This window comes from Dermacentor variabilis, chromosome 10 (assembly GCF_050947875.1).
Source record: "Dermacentor variabilis isolate Ectoservices chromosome 10, ASM5094787v1, whole genome shotgun sequence".
NCBI lineage: Eukaryota > Metazoa > Arthropoda > Arachnida > Ixodida > Ixodidae > Dermacentor > Dermacentor variabilis.
Window position 1 is genome coordinate 54,620,241 of NC_134577.1, and position 26,137 is coordinate 54,646,377.

Here is a 26,137-nt window from a genome sequence, read left to right on the forward strand (position 1 = left end):
TCGAACATTACTCGCAGTGAAAAAATCGAAGCACCGCTCAGTGGCGTTCAATTAGACATGAATGCATTCGCATTCGCAACGGATAAGAAGTGCTAAGAAGAGCCAAGTATAATAAGCTTTCTCTTGCATAACCGGGCCTACCCGAGCTAAGCTGCAGCCATCATTTTTTATTATGCTCGTGTCTAATAGGCAGACTTCTTCGCTATGAACTATACACTGATGTGCATTGTTTCAAGTAATGCTCTGCGATAACGTTAGCATGTCTACAGAACCGCATATGTCTTACAGCCTACTATGGCTTTTACCAATTTTAATAAAATATATCTTAATTTTTTTACCTCCACCCCCATTGGATGATATAGCCTAATTACACACTAAGCAAACAGTGTGTAATTATTTTAATATGCTCGAACGCGCACCGGCTAAGATATTGAGAATCCTTAAATCGTTTACCACATCTCATTTCCTGTGAGAGCGTATAAAGAGGCCGTTGACTGTAAAATTAAAATTATTCACTTTTTCCGCTCTCAACAAGCGTACTCGTGGGCCGAGTAAGTAATCACGATGAGAAGTCGTTACACTCCCCTCGGAAGAGAAGTAGGGAAGTGTTTGTTGGATGGGGGGAGGGGGGCGAAGGATTCAGTTTTGCGCACGCTGTAGAAATAGTCTAGGCTTCGAAGATCCGTTGGGAAACTTCATGCCCCGTTAATCAAAAGGTCACGGTGCAGATCGCGCTTTATTCTTTTCTTTTTTTGCTGTTTTGTGTCAATATTGGCAATCGTTTTCCTTTCGCAAATATTCCGTTTGCGAAAGATGTGTGATGAAACAGCAAAAGCGTGGCGGCCTTTGCTCTTAGTTTAGGAAGAGATGATTTCTCTTGGGGTTCCGAGCTGCCACTCTGGGTCAAATTGATAGCACGTATGCCGAATAAGCCGCTATGAGAGGAGGCTGACCTGCTTAGTACAGCGACAGTGCGGACGCGGGCTGTTTTTTTTTTATAAATTCAAGAACCCTTACAATCGTGGAGACGCGCACGCACTGTCACGATAAGGTCGTGGAACATACGTAGTTGCTTCAACAGTCTTTCAAACTGTTTCGTAAATATTTAGGATTTTCGTTTTAGCAGGCACGAAACACTGCTATGTTTTAAATTCCTCAACGATTACAGTACTTCCTAATGCGAGGTTTGAGCGCAGCGCTATACGTGTTTTCATTCCGTGATATATTGGCTGGCGCTGACAACCCGTAGCGTGCGCCACGTTGCAGTTGGAGCGAAGTGTAGCGCGACTGCCTCGCTAAGCGGGAGATCGCGAGAAGCAGCGCGCGGGGGCGCTAGTGGGCGTGAATCGCTGGAGCCGCCGGGGGCATACCCCGACGCGAGGAGTGTGACTCTGGCGCCATCTCTTAGCCATCGTCTCTGCAGGTCGCGACTTGCGCGGCCCTATACGCTTTTCTTCTCGAGCTTTCACCTCGGCTTTCCTCTTCGCACTCTCTTCGCCGTCGCCGCTTTTCTCATCCGCCGCACTCGTTCGCTCGGTTACGCCGGTAATGCCGACGCTCGCCGGAGAAACGGGCGCCTACGAGCTGCGCCATAAAATGCACTGTTATTCCACTCACTTTTCTTTTATCACAACGATCGTTTATGCAGTTAAGCACAAATGCAACTGGAACACCCATGTCTTGCGTTCCACACTCGGGGAAATACTGTCACAAAACTGAAGTCATCCTGAAGATTCATATCAAGTGTATATGTCATGCAAACTGACCGCCTACAATTTGTAAGTTACAGTACGTACCGTACACATAAGTAAGAAAATAATTTACGAATGTTTATTATTTAATGGAACACCCTTTTCAATTCATTGGGCTAGTGATGTCCGCCTCTTCCAATTATCCACCTGAAGACCAAGAATTATGCTATCTGCCGGAGTCGATTTATAAAAATTCAAGGAAAACATAAAAATTATCCCCCGGTATATTTTTTACGAAAAGGGAAAATTTACAACCACCACTCTGCAGCAGTAAGCTACAAACTAAACCTGTATGAATTTCTGAAACCAGAAACTATTTTTCTCCTGAGAAACGCGTGCAGGTTTTCTTTGTATCTCTATCCTAGAAGACGGTTGAATGTCAATTTTGCCTATAAAAACCTTTCGTCCACCTCGCGTCCTTCCGGTGAGCTGATTCGCAATATATATTTTTCGTGTACTTCATATAAGGAGCATATTCATTTCTCTTTTTTGTGTGTGTGTGATAGAAATAATGCTCAATAAACATGCTGGAGAGTCGTTCAGAGTGTTCCAAGTGAGTGGGTGTGGTTGTGAGCAAATAAAAGTCAAGGCAGACATTATGTAGTAAATTTCTGCTGCAATATATCTAGTGACGCTTGGTAATTAGAGCCTCTTTCTGTTCTGTCGTAGAGGGTATGCAGAATGCAGACGGTGAACTTTAAATTTGACGCGAATCATCTGTGTAAACCTGAATGTAAAGATTGGGCAAGAATACACTAGTGTTGTTTTCACTTGGAGCAGAAGCCGGTATACTCAACCATTTTTCGCCTCTGATGATATAAGCTGGGGAATGATGTGCTGTGAGATGGCTATACGGCATCCTTTATATGATAACGTAACTTCCTCTGCAGCGCGCTTAGGGAGCGAATTGATGGAGTGTTGAGGCTTATTGCCAAGCTTAAATGTTGTAATATGTCTAAGCACCACTTCAACAAAGCAATCATGCGTATATAGTATTTGGAGGAAAAATAAATCAGGTAAGTTTGTTGTAGTTATTTCTTTACATTGCGAAATGTAACGACAAAGATCGCTCCTCGTCTCAATCGTTTGCGCTGTAGAAATAATGATCCATGATACTGTATACCAAATACGAATAATGAGTACGGAAGTTATTTAAAAGTTTCGTAAATTTGGCTTTTAAAGGCAGACTTCTCTAATATAGTCCATGTTGTACAACCTCAACGTATCCGACATACTGCGAAAGCTGCTGAAATCTTTAAGAACTCACATCATATGCCCGTACTCCAGGCTTTTTTATGTGAAAGTGCATCTCACGGAGAATAACCACATAGTTCCCAGAGATACCATGACAAATATCGGTAGTGGTTGCATTTGTATAATCTTCGTTCTCGTGACTGTAGATGTTATCGTGGCATTACTTATTACTCTCTGTATTTCAATATTTTTAAGCAATTCTATTTTTCCTAGTACATAAAAGCAGTAAGCTTCTCTACTGATAGCCATTAATTACGAATGGTTGCATGCACAAGGCATAATGCAATATTTTGCTAAATATCAATTTGCAAAATCACAAAGGAGGTTCAAGCCAGAAGGACGAACTTTATGCAAATACGTGTATTGGCCATCATTCGCCTGTTGGAGGAGCCGTTGTAATAGCAGCTCCCGCAACCATTAGAGCCAAAACTCCCTCTAGTAATTTTTCTACGGAACTTGATAGAGATTGCCAATTTGCTAGGCCCTCGAGGGTTGGAAATCGCCAGTTATGCAGCGTTGCCACGTTCTTATTCAAAAGAAGGGGCACTGCCATTTAACAGGCGCGAGAATTCCCCGCTTCTATGAACTAACAAATTCAAGAAAATTGCCTAGCACTTGCTCTACCTATGAAGTGTAAATGTTGAAGGTGAATTAGTAATAATTTGCCCTAGTAACTGTTTAAGGCTATTAGCGCAGCTCAGGACGAGCAAAAAAGGAAAGAGGTAGGGGTAATCAAAGGGAGCGGAAAACAGGGTGAGCGCTAACTTCCAACTGAGGTTTATTTCGTGACAAAAGACTACTTATACATTCGCAAACCATGTGACATCAACAAAGAAAACCAAGCAAGAAAACCGATAGCAACCAAGTGGCAACACATTCATACAGCCTGTGGCTGCAGTTGGAGATACGCCAATTCATTTCTTGATAATGATAATGAGGGTGAGCTTACACATGCATGGCCCAGACCAATGATAGCCTTTGCTTCGATGATTTCTCTTGTGAGCTGATTACGACTGCGACCAAGAATGACGCATTCCTCTAAGATAGGTTCGCAACCGCACGTTTTGCAGTGCTGCGCGAGAAACCCCCCAGCTGTAATACAATTCTTGGCATTGTAACCATGCTCGCGCAGCCTGTCATTCAGGCATCGGCCAGTTTGACCTACGTAACGTTTTCCGCACTTGAGTGGAAAAGAATAAACAACACAATGTGCGCAATTAACAAACTTATTTTTGTGGTTCTTGTCGCAGGAAAGAGGAGCTACCTTATCCGGATTAGTGAGTTTGCAAATCCTCATGAGCTTATTGGGGGCCGAAAATACTACACGAACATTCGCTCGCTGGGCGATTTTCTTAAGATTATGTGAGACGGTGTGAATATAAGGGATGACGCTAGTCCTACCCCGAGTAGTTACAGGATTATCTGCGTGCTGGTTGTCTTTTCTACACTGTCTAAGAATTCGTTCTGCTATTGACACTTGTAGGGACACGGGATAACCAGCCTGCGAAAGCCGTTCGCACTGAGAGGCAAAGCTAGACGAAACACTATGGTGGCACGACTTTTTCAGAGCATTATTAAGGCAAAGGTTAGCAATGCCTCTCTTCACCAACTTAGAATGGGCGGAATGGAACGGAAGAAGTGGTTTGTTAGCACGAGGTTCATAGTACCAACACGTATGAATATCAGAACAAGATAAGCGCAAGTCCAAAAACCTGTGGGAGTTCGTAGGTAACGTCGAGGGGCGCAAGGCATTCTTGGATTATTGGCATAACCGAGGCAACCTCAGTCTCAAGGTCAGCCGGTGAACACTGAACACAAAACAAAAAATCGTCCACGTAACGAAATATTTTAAAAATGTTAGTCTGATAAAGGTTGACTGACATGGCGACGTCTAGGCGAGCTAAAAATAAATCACTGAGGAGCGGGGCAATGCAGGAACCAATGCATACTCCGTTTTTCTGCAAATAGATGGTGTCATTCCAAGTAATGAATGTAGATGACAAATAAAAGCTCAAAAGTTCTAAAAAGTGATCACTAGACAGCCCAGCATTATTTTGAAAACGGGTGACGCCAAATTCATCAATTGTCTGCGAAATAGCTGACATCAGGTCATTGTGAGGAATAGAATAGTAGAGGTCCTTGACATCGACGGAGAAGACATGAAAGCCTCGATCAGAGTTGTCCTTTAAAAATTCAATTACTTCATCGGAGTTGCGTATCAACAACGGGTCATTCACGGGTAAAATGGCTAGCTTGGCCTGCAGAAACAGTGCGACAGACTTCTGCCACGTGTCCTTTTCTGCGCGAGCATGGTTACGCAGGCTGCGCGAGCATGGTTACAATGCCAAGAATTGTATTACAGCTGGGGGGTTTCTCGCGCAGCACTGCAAAACATGCGGTTGCGAACCTATCTTAGAGGAATGCGTCATTCTTGGTCGCAGTCGTAATCAGCTCACAAGAGAAATCATCGAAGCAAAGGCTATCATTGCTCTGGGCCATGCATGTGTAAGCTCACCCTCATTATCATTATCAAGAAATGAATTGGCGTATCTCCAACTGCAGCCACAGGCTGTATGAATGTGTTGCCACTTGGTTGCTATCGGTTTTCTTGCTTGGTTTTCTTTGTTGATGTCACATGGTTTGCGAATGTATAAGTAGTCTTGTGTCACGAAATAAACCTCAGTTGGAAGTTAGCGCTCACCCTGTTTTCCGCTCCCTTTGATTACCCCTACCTCTTTCCTTTTTTGCTCGTCCTGAGCTGCGCTAATAGCCTTAAACATTTATGACATACCAACTCGCCCAAACTGCCACGCTTTTGCCCTAGTAACAAAAAATTGTCACTTTGGTAAGTCGGTAAAGACGTGATCGAGTATGTCACGACCAGCATCCAGAACGGTCAAAGGCGAGAGCGTTGATACAGTGGACACTCTCTATTGACTCCCTCACCAATTTATAGGAAAATATCTCACCAGATGTGTGAAGTGGTTTCCAGATATTGAGACACATGGGAGCGATCACATTCCCACCTATCTGAACATCAAAGGTTTGTCGTCTAGATCTGGCCCACAGAATACCATTCGGACGATTCAACGAGCCAACTTCAAATATGATATGGCAGATGCCTGCAGCGAGGGCCTACCCTCTGGGTTAGAACAAACAATTAAAAATATGATGCGAAACGCCACTTGCATGCTGACGAGCTCTTACACGCGAAACGACTTCCACATAGAATTAGAGCGACTTCGCGCACTTCGTCGCCGGGCGGAACGTCGATATCGGCGTACAAGATCAATCCATGACCTTAGGGCAGCCAGGAGGATGCAAAAGAAGATTCAGCGTCGAATGGATAGATTAGCGTCTGAACGTTGGGCAACATTTTGCCAGACACTCGACCCCCGCAAGCCGCTGTCTCACATTTGGAAAACGGTGCAAGGTCTGCGTTGCCTTCTGGAACAGCGTTTTCCATTCAAGGCGCTCGCGCTTTTCCAAGGGCGGCAAGACATCGTTGTCGCAGAAGACTTTTGTGCGCGGATGGCAGACCAAGCGACACGCCAGATCCTCCAGCCCGAGATGACGTCCCCCATTCCCGTGATTGCCGCATGGACCTTCCTTTTACAATGGAGGAGCTCGATGCGGCACTAGCTCTCTGCAGGCGCTCATCATCTCCGGGTCCAGATGGTATATCATACCGAGCCTTGTGCTATCTCGGAGAGTCCGCACGGATCGCACTATTGAATCTCTACAACACCTCATGGCAGGAGGGAAATGTTCCTGACGAATGGAAAGTGAGTCGCCTGGTGCCAATCTTGAAGCAGGGCAAATCCCCGCTAGAGCTCACCTCTTACCGCCCAATAGCGTTGGCCAGCTGTGTAGGAAAGATATTGGAACGAATGATCCTTGGCCGCCTGGAATGGTACCTTGAATACTAAAAGATTTATCCGAATTCCATGGCTGGTTTCCGACGTGACCGCTCTTCCATCGACAATGTAGTTGATCTCGTTTCACATGTACAGCACGAAAGGTCCCGTAAACGTTTATCTGCAGCTTTATTCTTAGATGTGAAAGGGGCATACGAAAACGTATTACAAGAGGCGATTCTCGACGCTCTTGTGACGGTTGGCCTAGGTGGTCGAGTATTTTTGTGGATTGCAAGTTACCTATCTGCAAGATCATTCTATGTGGTAACCGACGATGGTCCGACTATGCGACGCTATACCAGCGGGGGCGTCCCTCAAGGCGGTGCTCTCAGCCCGACGCTATTCAACCTCGCTCTTGTTGGACTTGGTGAATACTTGCCAACTACCATCGAAATTTCAATATACGCAGAAGACATCTGTGTCTGGACTTCGGCCGTCACACGCCCTCAGATACGTGCGCGGCTTCAAAGAGCGGCCACTTTGACAGCAAACTACTTGTGTAAACAGGGTCTCAGCATATCGCCAGAAAAATGCGCCCTTGTGGCATTTACTCGCAAACCAATGACGCCTTATGTCATCTCAATCAATGGGCGGACCATTTCCTATGTCAGAACCTACAGATTTCTTGGCGTAATTATCGACCGAGACCTCAGTTGGAGCCCGCACGTGGCCTACATGAAACGGCGCCTGACAGCAACCTCCCAGTTGTTTAAATACTTAACAGGAAAGAAGGGGGGGATGTCAGTGAACGCAATGCTGAGACTCTACAGAGCTCTCTATCTCGGTTTTTTAATATACAGTCTACCTGTACTAAACAACACCTGCAAGACAAATATTGGTGTTCTGCAGGCAGCACAAGCTCAAGCACTCAGAGTTTGTCTTGGCTTGCCCAGATGCACGTCAACTGAGGCAACTATTGCGACTGCTCAGGCCCATCCAATGCAAACTCACATCACGGTGGAATCCCCGAGAACGCATATCAGACATTTTGCACGTGCCCCCTATCACCTCCTTGCAACACTACCTTCAGACGGACACCAAGCATCATTCTCTAAAACTATCGTCAAGTACAACAAAAAGCTTCTCTCGGGCTTCACCGCTGCATCTAAACCATCGATACCCCCTTGGTGCCTTGTCAGCCCCACAGTCCATCTCAGTGTACCAGGAATCGGGAAAAAGTCTGAGCTGTCGTCGCCTGTGCTGAAACAACTGTCTCTGCTTCTTCTGCACGAGAGGTACGCGGACAGTGCACATATTTATACTGATGGTTACACAAACATCCAGTGTTCGTCTGGTGCTGTGGTCGTCCCAGCACTAGGTATTACCATCAGCTTTAGGACTGACCACCCAACGACATCTACATCTGCGGAACTAGCTGCTCTTCGCGCTGCACTTTGTTTCGTCAATCGGGAACCACCTCGACAATGGTCAATTTTCTGTGACTCAAAGGCAGCCCTGCAATCTGTGCTACCAGCTCTGCATCGCGGGCCATTCGAACAGCTCGTGCTCGATATTAGATGCCTACTCCATACATCACATGAGGAAGGACATCACGTGACGTTTCAGTGGCTGCCAAGTCAGTGCGGCGTCATAGGAAATGAAGACGCCGATAAAGCCGCTCGGACAGCTCTTGAAGACGCACAGGAAGAGGCCATACCACTTTCACGGTCCGACGCAGCCAGCAGACTTCAAGTGTTTGCACGGGAGATCACGCTCTCTCTATGGTGCACACCAAGCAGCCAGACCAACCGCAGCAATCATCAACACGACACACGAGATTGATGTATCTCTGTATGCCAACTGGACTCCGCCGAAGTGAGGGCACCCTGGTTTATCGCTTATGGCTAGGGGTGGCCTTCACGAAATCCTACTCGTTTCGCATTGGAATGGCCGACAACGCTCTCTGCAATGCCTGTCTTTGCGAGGTGACGCTGGAACACATTCTGTACGACTGTCCTGAATATAATGTTCAGAGACAGTCCATGGCGTCCGTTCTAGCGCCCCAGGACAATATGTCAGTTGCAACCATTTTCACATATCGCCGACAGAAGACATCGCAGCTGAAGGCGACGAAGGGTCTACTTCGGTTTATGAAGGATACGGGCTTGGACAAGCGGCTGTGACAGAGATGTCGCCTACCGCGCAAGAGTGACGGACTGTAACTGACGATGTGTTTGCTGTGTTATGTGCTCTCTCTCTCTCTCTCCTCCCATCTTTCATCCCCCCTATCCCGTTCCCATGTGTAGGGTAGCAAAGCAGTTAGGCTAAACTGGTGAATCTCCCTGCCTTCCTTCTCCGCTTTTTCCTTCCTTCCTTATACGAAAATATACACGCTTATATATTGATATATTGCCTCGCATGAAGCGAAAGGAAGTGCCGCCAACTTTGTTTTCTTCGCATTCTGCCTGAGTGCCCACTTCTCTCACGTGTTGCTCAATTATCGGAACCTCAAGAATTTCTGGCATGAACGCCTGCAGACTCGCGCTGACCTTGAGAAATAAATTACGTCTCGAGATTTAAACGTTACAGACGCGATATCGTTACGAGGCGCACAGCAATGGGCTACGGAATGTTTTGATTACCTGGGAGTCTTTAACGTGCAACCAACGCACGATACAAGAAACTTTTTTGTCAAACCGTTCGCTTGAGATTGCGGCTCCCACGGACGCGTGTCGCGCCGCGATCCTGAGCTCAGCAACGCTGCGTCACAGCCAATAGGATACCAGGGTGGGTCACGTGCTCAATGACGTTAGGAGCGTACGTGAACTATCCTAAAGAAGGAGAGAGAAAGTGACAAGAGAAACAGTCTCCTCAAAAAACAAAATTAAAAAAAAAGAACGAGAAATAATCCAACGAACTCTTGTCATGAAATGGTGCTATTGTGCGGTGCCTATTCTCTCTAGACTGACTCGTCCGCATCCCTACGTCGTTTTCAACTTTGTCTTTTGCTCAGCTCCCGCTGATCCGATTGGGAAAAATATCGGGGGGGGGGGGGAATAAAAATTTCTAAAAACAATCCCATTAGCACTTCCGCAGGTTGTGCTTAGCACGAAGGGTAGGTGGACGTCAAATTGGTCTGAGAAGCCCACAGACACTACGCTCCTGACCGCATCAACGTGAACGCGCTAAGGTTCTTTTTAGTCCAAGCGTCTTCAACATTTCCATATTGCAGCGCTTGTGCGTCAAAAACACAATCGCATGAATTGGTTGCCAAGGGAATGCTAGAAAAATACAAGGAAAACAACTGAACCTTTCGCAAATTTCTTTTATTATTGATGGGAAACAGAGTACTTCGTGAAGACGTAAATTGCACGATTTTAATTTGGGGAATAGTCATATAATCTACAAGTAAACTGGGGTAGCATGTCAGAACGACAAACGTCCATTATTTGATTGTAGCTAACCAACAGACTGACAAACCAAGCAATAATTGTATATGTAAGCCTCATACGGATGCTGCATAAGAGATGAGGACTTTTAGGAGCATAAAGTTGAACGTTATTTTTGTTGGCACACTTCATGGGTAGGTTTAATGTAAAAAGCGCGCAAAGTTACTGCAGTGTGAAAGAGATGCCCACTACAACGAGTTCAAGTAAAATTTGTTTCTGATTTTTTTTTCTTGGGCAAGTGCTGCTTTCTTGCGCAATGATAGACCAACCCCCCTGAATTGGTCTATATTTGAAGGAGCTGTGCTTTGTCACGCTTTTATGTCTAATCAGTAAATAGATAAGGTTTGTATAGGTCTTGCAGGCAGCGTCAGCTACCACTCTGCGATAATAGTCCTACGAACAACACCATCCGTGCAACTTCTTGCGCGATAGAATCCCCACCGCGGCGGCCGCATTTCGATGGTGCAAAAATGCAAGAACGCCAATATCTCGTACTATATGGGCATGTTATGTACCCCCAGGTTGTGAAAATTATTCCGAACTGCCCCACTATGGCGTCGCTCATAATCAAATCGTGGTTTAGCACGTAAAACCCAAAAATTGAAGTCAATTCTATTCCCGTCACACAGTCCGTTTTGTTGAAAGTGTCGCCTTAATGTCATGTGATCTTGTGAAAATTAACCTAGAGCCCCCAACTACATTCCTGATTGCCCACTTTGCAGGTCGTGTGCGTTTACCTCTTCAATTTAGTTCCTTTTAGAACGACACATTCAACAGCTGAACTTCTAAAGCTGTGATGAGTGTACGCCATTATTAGCGTTTAGAAACTGGTGGTTCATTTTAGGAGCATGAAGCTAAGAAATACAGGAGCAGTGTTTTGCAACAATTGGCTCGATAGCGTACTTTAAAACAAGTTTCCTCTGTTGCAGACATTTTCAAGGCGACATCAGAAAGAATCTCAACCTGCGCAGTTGCCACATACAACCTTATATTAGCGGCTAATTGATTCTAAAATAGATCTAATGTCGTTTTTTGTTGCTTGAGCATCACCTCAATCTTCTATATCAGCCACCTTTTCGAGCCAGCGTCTAGCAAGATTTCTTTAGAGGTAGAGATAAGAGGAGCCCGGCCATATTAAGAGGTTTCTTGACATTTAAGAATGGACGGGCTATTTTTCCTCATCCTACGCTCTGGGCATCAAAACGTTTTCTCTTGTGCACCCTGCGCTCACGGTGGACAGCAGCATTCTTCAAGAGCTTGAAGGGGACCACACTTATTTTCGTCGTAGGCACACAACGCACAACGTCTTTGTTCATCGTCCTTTGTCCAAGGGTCAGGGTCTGGAAACGTCCACGCTTTGCGACACTCTATTAATTACAGTTAGACGCCTGCACTGGAAAGCCAGCTATTCTTCACGGCCCGGGAAGGTTCTTGGAAATCTCCGGTCCGCTCATGAATCCATGCCAGCAGCAGTACACAGTTCTGGACACGTATTCTTTTGGCCGTCCCCAAAAGCTGTTGTCGTGCGATTCGTCTTTTTGTAATTGAGGAGGATATCCGAGAGATAGTGCTGTAAGAACAGTACTATCTCAGGAATGCATTACTACAAACATATCTATCATAGCGAGAGGGTGCTATGAGGGGTAAAATATCAGTATAAGTTTATTTGAACCGGCCTAGCTAGAGCTGCGCTAGTGCCGCTACCGATGTTCCGGTACATAAGGTACTGATCGTAAGTGCGTTTAACTGCAGCCGTGACCTAGTGGGCAGGATGCCCGGCTTGGCTGCTGGAGGTGCGTGGATCGATCACCACCGCCAGGCTCCCTTACGTCTACACGACGTGCAGAAGCAACCCCCAGCCAAGTGTCCAGCTTTGCAGGGTTGCGTTGGTTGGAAAGAGAGAGAGAGACAGAAAGGCAAAGGTAAGACAGGGAGGTTAGCCAGATTATCTCCGGTTGGATATCCTAGTGAGAAAGAGAAATTGATTTAAGAAAGGAGAAACACACACACACACACACACACACGCGCACGCACACACAAACACACACACACACACACACACACACACACACACACACACACACACACACACACACACACATACACACACACACACACACACACACGCACACACGCACACGCACACGCACGCACACACACACACACACACACACACTCACACACACACACACACACACACACACACGAGTCTGCGGAGGCGTTCGTAGTGTTACCCAGTGTCGTACAATCCTACGTCACACAGTGAGAAGTCAATTGAGACATCCAAAGCAAGTATATTTAACAGTAATCCTTGCAAGCAGGAGAGCAGAGATATAAAGCGAAATCTACGCAACTATGGGTAAAACCAGTATAGGTCATAGTGAGACCATAAAAATGTTTCAGTAATATTGAAACGATAGTTATTGTTCACAAGCATTGCAAGAAAACTGTATTTTGTCGTCACAATACACTGTTTGTGATATATGCCCAATACAAGTTGGGAAACAACTCCTAAATTGTCTTTTTTTTCGACGTTGAGATGCGTGGTGATCGATGTATAAATGAAACGGCGAAAGCTTACATTCTGAGGGCGGTAAGTCCTGTGGTCATGCTTGCCGACAAGTACAGGCTCAGCATGCGAATCAATAAGTTTGTATTTGGTTAATTATTAACTGACTTGAGGCCGCAACTTGTAACGTTCTACGTGCGTGAGTGCTATAGAAGTCCTGACTTCAGCTTTCTTTGTTTTGGCAAAGAACAGGTCGCAGCGCGAAATGGCGATAAGAGCCTTTCCGCAGCAAGATAATAAGGTTATCAAGGGTGGCAAATATCATTTATAATTCATATGTGTGGTCTTGTGGTCGACGTCCTTGCATTCATCGTGTTTCATCGTTATGGAACCAGTCAGTGCGACAACATGAATGGGAGGTAGGTCGCGAGTTGGCGACCTGTGAGCCTCTCGGGAAAGAAATTATTTCTTGCCATATGAAACTCTTCCCTGCCGGCAACCTACCGAAAAATAAGCTAGGTAATGTTCTCGTGGGCATCGCAAACGTACCCTGTGTTTCACTGTTCATGGCAAAAGTCGTTAGGAGCCCATTTGCGCAGTATACAGTGCATCATAAAGCGAGAGACACCTTATATTATGGAGTAGATTTCGGGTTCATAATTCACCAAGCCAATTGGTTTACTGAATGCGTGACCAAATCATTCGACCAACTAGTTAAATCTAGCATCGTGCATGTCATTGTCGTGCACAAATTTCGTCTGCAGAAGATGAAATCTCTAATATAACTCGAAGCTACTGAGTCGCACTTTCTACACATTTAGTACTGCGATACTCGTACTTTGCTCGGACGTGTGTGCACTGTCAAACTCTTGGTTACATTGATCATTACTTGTAGTAGTATCCAGATTGCGATACATAACGTAAAGTTTTCCGAAATGGGCTCAAGCTTACATGGAATGGTTTTGCACACAAGCGCAAGTGATACTTTTCCCTCCTAGGTGGCACTGGATATTTATGCGAAACAGGTGTTTTGGTTCTTACCGAATTCCACCGCAATACGTAAGTAATGTGTGAATAATGAGCCGTGTAGGTGGGTTAATTAGGTGGATGGCGAGGAACATGTTGCGCACTGGATGAGCGTCGTTGTCATCGTCGTCGTTAATATTCCGCGCGTGTGTCTTGATGCCATTCTGGCTGTACCTCGATGATAAGTAGGGCTCAGGCGAAGCAATCACCTAGAGTGCTAGCAAGACTAGATATGCTGCTGCCTCAATACGCGGCTTGGAGATGCGCCTGCAGCTAGCAAGGCTCCTACGCTTTCTTCTCCTACAATACCATATCCTCATCATTCTGCACATATATAGGAATACGCGGGACATTCGCGTTGTTAGTGTCACAATGCAAAACAGCACACTTCCCAGTGTGTCGTGAGCAAGTTCTCAGTATAGGTATCCGCATGGGAGAACTATTTCTCTTCGCTTGCACCGGCTTCCGGGTTCTGCAAATCCCGCCCAACACTGGTATTCGTTTCCCAGAGCGAAAACCTGATACGCCAGAATCACGCGAAGGTGGACGATAAAGGGAACGTCCGTGTCGCGGTCAATCACTAGCTTTCTCTTCTTCCGTCCTCTTCGCTGCTTCCTCAGCTATCGGATTCCCTACACTGGAGGCGTCCACACAAACAATCTTGGCTCATCGGCGTAGTGTTTACCGATCGTATGGTCCTCGGGTACTGGTAAGACTTCTAGGCTCTTGATTTTTGTCGTGTATGTTTTTCTCAAGGTACCTTAACCTAGTAAACACTTTTTCTCTCGTTCATCTCGGCAAAAAGGAATCCATTTACTCCATCAAAGTGATAGCTGCGATGGCGACACTCAACGCGGCAATGCCGCATTCATAGAATCGCTGCTGCTGTGACAGCTGGCGAACCAGCTGAGGATTTGTTACATTTCCCCAACGAAGACAAGAATGCATAACTTAGATATAATAAACGCTGAACTACAACTATTTGAAATTCGCCGCTCTTGACAAAGCAGCGCCGGTACCTTAGAGCGAGATCACGGATCTCAAACTATTTTATATTGTTACGGTCGTTTTGGCGCTGAGGATTTGCTAGTATCTCGCTGGGTTTAGTCGTTGGTTTTCCTTTTTGCTTCTAACCAATAAACACTCACCTAGACCTATGCAGGGGCTGGTGATGTTCTATATGTCATGGCAAGCTAGTGTGCGAGGACTTGAGCAACGATTTCCCGCCCGCCTTTAGTTCTTGCCCATTTTATGACTTGCCGCAACTCTCATCACTGTAAGAGTTGCCGCTCTAGTATCGTGGTAGCGTAATTTGCGTGGTACAGCTCAACTATATATTCCGCTTTAGTGTTCGAATAAGCGAATCTCACTATCTATGCTAGCATACTTGAGTGAATTTTCACGGATTACGGCAATACGCGGCACAATGCGGCAGTGCGAATTTTCTCTCATGTCTTATTCGTAATAAATTCGTAACAAATTCGTAATAACGTATAGTGCGATAAAAATAATGCTAATCGAACGCCCACGCCCGATTCGCTGTGAAGCGCAGCCTCGCTGATCCTATAAATGCTTAAATGCTATAAGTCTGCTCGCCTTCCGCACTGCGTTTTGCAGCATTTCCATTGCGGGCTTGCCCGGCAAAACGGCAGCACGCAGAGTGCCCAACCAGCAGATCTACATATAACACGCTTCGCCGTACTACAGGACTTCCAGGATTGGCCCAGTTTTCATTATATCATGTGCATGATTGGCTCACTTTACTATGCCAGCGTCTGCAGGATCGGCCCACCTTACTTGGTCAAAAACCGATCGAGAAGACATCCCAAATCCTCGCGGAGAAGACATAGAAAGCCTCGATTTACTAAAGGAATTATGCGCTTCAGGGCGTATATTTCCTAAGTGAGTGTATTTACGCTAGAGGACAACTGGCTGTGGCACTGAAGGTTAAAGCTACGTAGGCAATACGCATACAAGCAAGAAAGTTCTTGAATATAGTCTCACATTCTCATACGCGTTAGCTTAAGCAAGGAGGAGAAAACATATCAACGCTAAATAGAACGCTGAGTGGTAAGTTCTACCTATTTACGTTATATTCTCTTTCGCTTCGGGCAAAGAGACGCACGATAAAGCCAAGCTGATTGCCCGCGCCCCCTTTCATGCCCCGTATCTGTTGCAAAAACCGAAAGCGCTGTCAGACGCTGCCAGAATGCATGGCGCGGTAACACATGGGCAAAAACTGCACTCACTATAACTTTCCCTTCGTTGCCAGGTAAAGTTTTTCGCAAGTATGCGTAGTTTTTTTTTATGGTAGTGGTGTTGCAGCCGGCGTGCCTGACCGGCTTGTTATCCGGCCTAGCATCTCTTTTCCACAATATGAATGCAAGTGTTTCACCAAACATCCATCAATATGGTGTCCCTGCCTATATATGAGAAATCTCCGGGACAGCATATATTGCCTTCCTTGCAATGTCTGTAATATGCCAAGGTTCAAGAATACTCCCTAAAGAAAGGCCAGGATCCGGAAACTTGTCGCAGTCGAACAGTTCCTGCTTATGCTGAACATAAAGCTCACAAGTTTATTATGCACGTGAGACGTCCCCATCTGGAACGCTATTGACATAAACGTACTTATGCTATGATTGGTTGTAAGCGAACAGTTCGGAACACTTGCGAACGAAAAAATAAAGAAACGTCACTTAACCAAAGAACAACTTTATTATTTCAGCCTTAGGTTCTTGCAAAGTAGGCTCAAGGCATCGTGACAAGTGTTTTGCCGCGCATTTTACCTTCATATACATGTATATTTTTGAATCATCGCGCTTATTATATTACGTCATCCAGCGTCCTTTTTTTAATTTTTACACGTTCGTCACGTTCCGCTAGTCCGCATAGAAGTCTATAGAGATTGTTCGAATATCTTCACTTGATACACTATAGCTAAGTCAGTATATCCAAGCCTAAAGAGAAGGCGGTACAGAAGCGCAGAACCGTTTTGTTGATACACTGCTACTAGGCGATTTACATACAGTGCACACTTTTCCATGAACGGTTTAACGTTGATCCATAACAGTTTACGGAAAGCACTCGCGTGACATCTGCATAGCAACAAAATTTTCAGCATCCAAGGCTCTTCGCTATATGTGTTGGAGATTGTTTTCATGTTGCGGCCCACTCTCATATATTTTTTCTGTTTAGAATGTATTTAAGAGAGTTGGACATCGTTGCTGGTGTCGGTGATACTTAAACGCTTAACAGAGCGGAAGCTGACAGACATAAGCTGGCCTAAACTGACTCCATTTTTTAAATCCAATGTCGATATTCGTCAGAGATTGTGGTAAACGCAACATCTACAACGTACCGTAATGGCGGAACTGCTTAAGTGTGTGTGTTATATTGTGCATCTTTGCTTTTACTATTGCTCACATGTGGAACGCAAACTGCTAGGGAAACTTCATTATTCGTCATAGCATTTTATATTGAGGTTAAATAGCAGTTCACATGTTGTCAGTTGATGTGCTGAAACGTTCGGGAGGAGTTGGTAAAAAGTTTATATATAAGGCAGGGTTTCTAACCAGGGTAAATACGACTGGGTACGATGTACTAGGCTGAGAAGTCGACAGAAATGAATATGATAGAACGAGATGCGACATAATACCTACCGATACGCAATATGAAATTGGGCACATAATGCGACGCAGCGGTGCACGCTGCAGTCGAAGCTTCTCTTCAAAGTCCGTATGACCTGAACTACTTGTACATCATATACGTAGCTCCAGAAGCAGCTTTGCATGTTTGTTATTCGCTTGTTCTCACAACTTCCGGCGAAAGATGACACGTGGGCTTTATACGTATAATGTGTGGGTGTGTCGGAACACAGCTTTGGTGCTTTCTTCGACGCGTTCCCGGCGTGGCGTGCTACAGACGTGCGCAGTGTTGCTAAACACTCCCTCCCGTGTGAATTATGTTGGAATCATGCCGTCGAGAATCAGACGTCCTTGCACGGGACGTGATGGTACTGCGCAACAGCGATCCTCGTTTACCCACTGGTGTCCACGGGTGCAATATAGCTCGGCAGGAGGCGGAAGAGATGTAGATCATTCGCGGCAAAGCCAAAATATAGTACACGTACATACGCCTTTCTTTCAAACAATGTATTGGAGCTAGACGGGCGGTAATAATGATGTGGGCTGCCGGATCGTGTATTAACTGTCTAGAAAGGAGATCATCTTGATTCTTTGTTAAAACTTGGTGGGCACTGCGCGACCGGAGATTGTATACGTAAGGGGAATAACCCAACGGTTTGCAAATTACATGGATAGAGTCGAAGATACAGGGTGGGCAACGGTCACATCCTGGGAATTTTGTTCAGCGTTCCTCCGCGCTCTTTACATTCTGTCGTGATTACAGCTTAGGGCACGGTATTCTAGGTACTTTTCTCTACCAGCAAGTCCTTGCACGGACTGAGCCGCAGAAATACATTAAATATCAGGGTCTCCTACACCTAATCCATTTGTTTAATCCGTTGCATCACGCGCCAACACATACATACGTATAAAACATTCTCTAAAATACGTGATTCAAACTACATGACAAATTGCTCCGGCGCAAGTCACGAACGGCAGCTTTCAGTTATAGCTGGAAAAAGTAATATAAGTATATATATATATGCTTATTATATTTTACTCCTACTGTTCTAGAGACTTCCCGCATGGAAAATAGCGAAACAGCTTGAAAATAAACCAATGACCAACCAATCGAAACACTGCGTATATGCAACGCTAAGAGCAGGATAAAGTCTATTGTTTAGATCACAAATGGTTACGTGCAGTTAATATTCCATATGAAATTCGGAAAAGGATGGTAAAGTGAGCTTGGCATGTCATCCACTGCATGGAGCAGATAGGCGGTGCTGTGTGGTCCCCTTCAGTTAGAACGTACACACTTGTGTTCGAGATTTAATTGTGCCCTCCCTGAGCAGTTATACCAAAAAATACACCACGAACATTAAGCTTAGAGTAAATTGAACATTATGCTTGGGTAAAGTACCTTCATTTTACGTCTGAGTGAAATGTACAGCTACGGACCACAACTTTGGTGAAAGCACTACTGCGGTGGCACGTTAGACGTGTATGGCATTTGCACGGAAAAGCCGAAAACTATTTCGGAAGACCAAAATTCACCAGGAACTGAAGCAAGGATGGCCTCTTTCTCCATAGTTGTTACCACTTTATTCTGTGGGCACAGAAACAAGGCGGGAAACACTTAATTAGGGTTTGATTTATCCAACATGCGTAATGGGCACATGGTGCAACCGAAGTTCCCCAGGACTGATGTGTACGGCCACCATAATGCTGCCAGGGGCCTATGCAGGAGATTCACAGACGCTTGCGAATATATATGGCATGCAGCGACATACCTAGGCATTAATTTTGTCATAGCGAAATCGGCAATTATGATCTTTAATCAAGGTACGAGTAATTACAGGGTGTCAATTCAACAGTAACTCATACCCATGGTCAAGAGATATAAATACCTCAGCGTAAACATAAACAAATGAAAGACTTAATTACGCAGCCAACAAAGCCGCAATAATGAACTGTGGAGTACTTTTGGCCCGCAATAGATTTAGGTGGTGTGTGAAATCTGGAGGGGAGTAATCGTACCAGCGCCGACGTTCGCAAATGCCGTTCTGTGCTTAAAATCGGATGACGTATCGTGGCTCGAAGTTAACCAAATAACAGTAGGCTGGTTGGCTTCGGGAGCCCGCGGTAAGACCACAAATGAGGCAGCGCAGGGTGACATGGGTACGGACACTATTGATGTACGAGAACCACAGGGCAAATTTAGTTCTGAGGAAAGTCTTACAGGAACGTGAATCAAAATAAATGGGTGGCTATGGTGCACAAGTGTCTCTACCCGATAAACGTGAACACGGAATGAATGAGGAGGTAAAGAAAGTTAAAAAACAAGTACAGGGTAATTGAAAGTGCGAATGGACAAACACGAGTCATCAAAAAGAAATAGTGAGCGAAACAGAGACAGCGAATTGGATGCCAAGAACAGAAGCAAGAAGACCATGGCGATTCACAAGAACAGGAAGAAAGAAATCACAAGGGAAACACAATGGGCAGTGCCTTGCGATTTGACGTTCGAGCTAGTTGCCTAAGCACAAAAGTATACCGGAGAAAAATATTTGAAACAAGATGAGGCATGTGTATACTGCAGCAAAGATCCGGAGAGCGCCCAGTAAATCCTAATGAAATGCGAAGGGATTCACCTCGTCGGACCCATAGGTGATGTACACCTTCCCCCAGCGTATGAATTTAAAATAGACGGAAGCATGAACCGGTCAGCAGTCGACTTTAGCAAGAGACGTTTCAAGTATTGGTGAAAAAAAATCTGGCAAGAGCTTGATACAACTGGGATTCGTTACAGGCGTAGGTAGCGATACAAGGTAGATAAGTTGTTTTGAGGAAGGGAAGAAAGAATGACAAGATGGATGCAAGGGTGCTAGAATGATAAGCGTATATAGCATACCTGATTAACTCTGGCAGGCTAGGTGACTACTTTTCACCGCGCGATTTCAAAGGGATACCAATAAATCATCATCATGATCACGTGGTATGTTTTGGCAGCAATCTAGAGATGTAATTCAAGAGGATGATTCAATTTTTTGTGCAGAAACGTTGCATGACTAAATGTAGAATAAATAGATATATATATATTTGAGCTCCAATTGCGATTAATCACTCCAATATAATATGCACGATAGGTAATCTGCCATCTTGACTTGCTTTCTGTGGAGTCTCCAGAATCTTGGCATGAATTTGTGTACCTTTCAAACGTTTTCTGACAGTCGGTCATGATTCACGCGTCTAGAGTAACCGGATTGGGCTTCAAGAAAAGGAAACCCAATCGGCGATGGGACAGAATAAGATGATATGACGAGATCAGGCAATTTGGATGTATAGTGAACGGAATCAGCTAACGCAAGGTAGGGGTAATTAGAGACCACTGGCAGAGAGGCCTTCGTTGTACAATGCACGCAATAACGACCATGTTCTTTTTGATGATCATGGTAATATAAGGCGCTTGCAGTTATTCAAAAAAGAATTGCGATATTTCGCACTCTTTTTGTATCAAGGTTTCATTTGTAGAACTTGTCTTTGCAAATGGCATGGTTGCTTACATAAGAAAACACAGCAATCCGAAACATTATTTCACCCAAGGTTCTTGCGATGTAGGAGAAAGTTAAAAAAATGGGTAACCAAACACATTAGGATGACAGAGGCACTGCAGAAATGTTATTTCTCACTTACACTTCGCGATGCGAGAGAACGTACAAAAAACCATTTTAATCTCAAGCCATAAATAGGTCTGAAATATGTACATTAGATCCCGCCAAGCGTTCACTGTGATCAGCTCCAGCTACAGAACAGAAGATAGACCAAAGCCAATAAGACGACGCATGACGGCAGCAAAGCTGACGCCGGGGAAGGCACCAACGTGTGCCTCTGCATCATCAGCTGTTCGCGGTCCCAATTGAATGCAGGCGGATTCTGGTACGCTGACGAGGGCCGGTAGCCGGGTTGGTTGTAAACACCGGAGGGCGAGTTGACACCGAATGGGTTGTGACAGCCGCGGATTCGCGGACACTGGCGGCTGCTGCTTCGGGTGCAGCACGAAGTTGTCGGGTGGACGCTGGTGGGCAGGTGGGCCCCCGACTGCGATATGTGACAGCAGCGCTCGTGGTCCCAGCAGTAGTGCCCGCCGCCACCACCACAGCCTCCCGTTGTTCCGCCTGTGTCGTCGAAGGTGAATGTCAAATTTTAGTTATAATAATTTCTGCTCGTCACACTTGAGAGGAGCTCCCAGTATACATTAGTGCGGAAGCTTAGGCTTGTTGGTGATTCATTGGAAAAAAGGACACAGTGCAAAAAAAGACAAGGATACGAAAGTGTGACACGCACACAGCGCTGTTGTAGCAAGCGCTGTGTGCGTGTCGCTCTCTCGTGTCCTTGTCTTTCTTGCGCTGTGTCCGTTTTCCCAGTGTGCAATCAGCGACAAGATGACAAGCTCACGGATGTGCCGCTCACGAACGGCCGTCTTTGGGATCGTGGTCTCGTTATCACTCTCATGACTGAAGTGGGCGAGCACCTGAACTACTGTAAAGGAGACGAGATGGGAATGGAAGGAAAGACCTGGTGGTTAACTCTGCTGTTTGCTATCGTGGACGTGGGTAAGCGGAATGAAACAAAGAGAAACACAACAGTTAGCTCTTATCGAGGATACGTATTGTATATAAGGGCTGCGAACATTGATAAACACACTTCTTGAACTTATGGGTATATGTTGAACTGCTTCCTGAGCAAACAAATTTGTTTAATGTACTTTTATGTCGCGGTGTAAGCGAAAATAAATTAATACGTGTGTGCTATATGACAAACTTGGGCTCTTATAATCTGAAGTCACTACAGAAGCCGTTGGTGCGCGCTTGCTGCATTGAAATGCTAAGCTTTATATCGAGGGCTTACTTTTTTCCTCTCGAAGTGAAACATGGTAATCCGTTTAATCCGTTCATGCCGGTGTATGACCCACCTTAGACGGATTTGAGATAGGGTTCCATGAACCGCCGAAACCTATCCCGCTGTTTCTTCTGATGAACTTGATTATGGGTACAAATGCGATAATAAATTGGAGGCTGATCTCTACATACAAAACAAAGCCTAAATTTGAAGGTAACTTTTGCTTCCAGCGCCATCTAGAATAAGCGACATAGCTTCCTATCTGCATCCACTTCACATACTTCCGTTTACTTCGGGGTTCCTTATATACCTCTTCTTGCCTCGCAAATATTTTTCAGCGCTGTAATTAACTGCTTCCATTCCTTTCCATGCTTGACTCATTCGCTTTTATTACAGCGCAAGTTGTTATAAGCCGGTCAATGTTCCACGCAGTTTGCAAATTAATGAGGAATTCAATGCGTCATGATCCGCAAGTGCATCTTGCCTCCATTGACACCCGTAACCTGTTCGCTTGTGAGTGGGGAACCATATTCCAGCCTTAGTGCCCACTGCTTCCTGGTGTAGCAATGGGACAGCCCTTAGCCCTTTATAAGTACCGATTACTTCCCTCACCACTGCAATGAACAATTGTGCGGTTTGCCAGGTTGACTTCCATACAATGAAAACTCCACCCAGTAACGCATCTCATTCACAGGCGGGCAGTTAGGCATCGTGGACAGCTGCTCACTTGTCCGTGATGCACCAAACGACGTGCCTCCACACCAGCGCGAACGCTGAAGCTGTTGCAATAAATTAAATTGTGAGGTTTTACGTGCCAAAACCCCGATCTCATTATCAGGCATGGCGTAATGGCGGACTGCGGATTAATTACGACCACCTGGGTGTTTCTTTAACGTGCACCCACTGCACGGTTCACGGGCGTTTTTTGTATTTTGCCTCCATCGAAATGCATCCGCCGTGGCCGCGATTTGTTCCCACCACCTCGTGTTTATCAGCCTAATGCCGTAGCCATTAAGCAACCAAGGCGGGTACTGCAGCTGTATCCGGTGTCGCTGCGTAATTCATTAGAACAGCACGTGCTTGCAACTGTGCGACTGCTCAGCAGCGGGAGGTTTTAAGATGGACTAACTGCAGCACCTACTTAGCCAAGCCTAACCTTTCAGAATAGAACGAATAATACGCTTCAGGCACTGTCGCGCTTGCCATAGCAAAAAAAAAAGATTACTTGTGTTCCACTCGACAGAATATCCGAAATTCGCAGTACAGCGGTAACACATTAAGCAGGCACTGCGGACACAAACGTTCTCGGAATACATGAACCATTATAACTTAAGGTCCCCTCCTTATTCTTCAGCCTGAAATTTCAAGTGTAGTACGTTCCTCCGGCAATAATCTCTTGATCTAGAGTATACTTCAGATATTTTAGAGCCCTATCTGGCACACATGTCCAGAAGTGTCGTCAAACCTCAGATTGGGACCCCACAGAAATGCTTGTTCCTTGAGAGGCCGACAGATTGTGTGTAAACATTTTACGTAACTTCTACTTGAATCACCAGGAAGTTTGGACATTTGACCTTGCTTCCACGCTGCTGAAGGCGCCTGCTAAGAGTACGCACCGGAGACCGCAGTTCCTTGGTGGCGCCTCGTTCCGACGGGTACTATGAGCACTTTAGAAGTTCCGCCTGGTCTTGGTTCTACACCCACACGCACGCACGTCCGGTAATTGGGCTCGCAGCGGTAACCTTCGCGGCAGCAGCCGGTGGGACCGCGGCAGCAGTCGTCCATGTCTGACGCCGACGGTACGGGCCGTGAACGGTCGGGGTTCCATCCGTATCCTGCAGTGCGAAAATGGCGAACACTGCGCAAGTTGTGGTTGTCATAAGCACATTCGCACCTCATTTACTCTTTACAGAACTTGAAAACTGAAAAAGAAGGAAAAGGTACAATGAGAGCCACGAAAGCGCCCGCCTCGATTCTGGATGAGGGGAAATGAGGACTTTAGTAGTACGAATACAGTTTAAATGCACGCGATTACAGAAAGATTTACGTTGCTTTTCAGCGTTTTCAGTGGGCTGAGACAACCACCTTCAGTTTTACTGCGAAGCTGTTATGACTAGTCTGCCGTGAAATTTTCATGTGTGCGAGCAAAAACTCGGCGACGTCCTTTTGTCGTCGTTCGAAGCCCGTGTGTGCCTAGATTTCTTCCGCTCTCCTATAAGGTGGCGTGTACGTCGCCCGTGTCTGCTCTGCGCCGGTGGGCGGTCCCGTCGAAATGTCATGCGCGCCTCCTTTCTGCCGGCTCCTCGGGGCAGCCGTAATTCAATCGCGCGCGTGACTAGTTCCTTGCGGCTCCCCCAGTTGACGGTAGTGGACCACGCTGGAGCACAATAATAAAACAAGTAGCTGCCGAGTAGCGCGTTTCATTGAGTATGAGCCATTGGTCGTTCATAGACTTGACTCTGGCTTGGAACTTGTCGAACGTTGTACCCGAGCTGATCAGTGTCTACCATAGCGACCACAAGGCCATTGTCACCACAATTGCGACAAAAAATAATGACCCACCGATCAATCAAATAACAATCGATGAAGACAATAAATGTGTGTGCGTACATTTCGTCACACTAACCAGCTATAATGACAACTAATGAGACAAATAAATACATGAGACAACAGTGATAATTATCATCTCACTTTGTGTTCGCCTGGCCACATAACTTATTTGCACACGTAGTCTTTGTGTGCCTTCCATTGCGTAATTTTAAGAAAACCATAAAGCTTAATTTTGAATATACTGGTACATGGCCCTGTTGCCATTAAGAGGACGTTCTTAGTCAGCGCTTGTGTTGTCTGCTTTCTCTCAGTCCTCGTCTTGCCGCGTTGTTTCCATGTTCAAGGACATAAAGCCGAACTGCGCTAAAGGATGAGTTTACATTATGGGCTACTTTGGACACTTAATTTGTGGGCTTTTTCGCACATCGTACCTACGTTTCATTCTGAGAGCGGGAGTTTCTGTGCGCGTATTTTCTGAGGGCACAGTAAGCAGAACTGCATCAAATTAAAAACATTCCCGGCAGCGCGATAGAGTTATTTTTGAAAAGGTAGATTTGAAATTTGACGAAAAAAGAAATTATTTATTACGGCAGAGTTCAGTGTGAGGACCTGCTGCCGTTGCAGTGACTCAGTTCAGAGTCGCAGGAAGTGCGAGTAGTAATAAAAGGGAAGAATTGCGACAGCTGCGTGTAGTAATCAAAGGGAACAATTGCTATAGCTAATGTTAGAACGTACTCGGAATAACATATCGGTTATAGTTACTAAAAGCACAAAAAGGCCATACACCGCTCCAAATATATATATCATAACATTCTTTTTCCTGTAACGGTCAAACATGTCGCACCGGTACTGACCTTGTGCTGCTGCAACGAGCGCAAGGAAGACGGAACCTGTGGATACTTTTCTCATACTTGTGGTTTGCTGAGTGCCTTAAAAAGAAAAAAAAAACATCCGAATGAGCAACACGTTCTGAAAGAACCTTTGCTGTATTAGTAAACTGGAGTTTAAAAAGCACATCTCTCGCGCAGGTTTACAGATGGTGATAAATATGTCATCTTGAATATCACCCCGTGCAGATTACTTCTCCCACGTAATGGGGCGACAACGGACTGCAAGACACGCGCGGCCTCCATTTCTGAGCGGCGTGGGACAACCGCTGACTCGCCGCCGTTAAAATGAAGTTTCCTTTTAAACTCAGTCGCACTAGGAGTGC

At 45.5% G+C, this 26,137-nt stretch overlaps 1 protein-coding gene across 1 annotated transcript; it reads right to left on the reverse strand.

The window, feature by feature from the left end:
• Positions 1 to 19,066: 19,066 nt before the first annotated feature.
• On the reverse strand, positions 19,067 to 25,849 carry LOC142559546 (uncharacterized). The gene is made up of 3 exons (XM_075671127.1): positions 25,779 to 25,849; positions 23,991 to 24,209; positions 19,067 to 21,650 (listed from the first exon to the last, which is right to left on the reverse strand). Exons 1-3 carry the CDS (start codon positions 25,831 to 25,833, stop codon positions 21,268 to 21,270), a joined length of 657 nt encoding a protein of 218 aa, XP_075527242.1. The 5' UTR covers positions 25,834 to 25,849; the 3' UTR covers positions 19,067 to 21,267.
• Between the last annotated feature and the right edge of the window lie 288 nt (positions 25,850 to 26,137).

Excerpts from the sequence above, each read along its gene's own strand:
- LOC142559546 (XM_075671127.1), bottom strand. The coding sequence starts at position 25,833 with ATGAGAAAAGTATCCACAGGTTCCGTCTTCCTTGCGCTCGTTGCAGCA. Across the intron at positions 24,210-25,778 it reads GCTCGTTGCAGCAGCACAAG|GATACGGATGGAACCCCGAC; the intron begins GTCAGTACCGGT and ends TTCGCACTGCAG. Across the intron at positions 21,651-23,990 it reads CCAAGGAACTGCGGTCTCCG|GCGGAACAACGGGAGGCTGT; the intron begins GTGCGTACTCTT and ends TCGACGACACAG.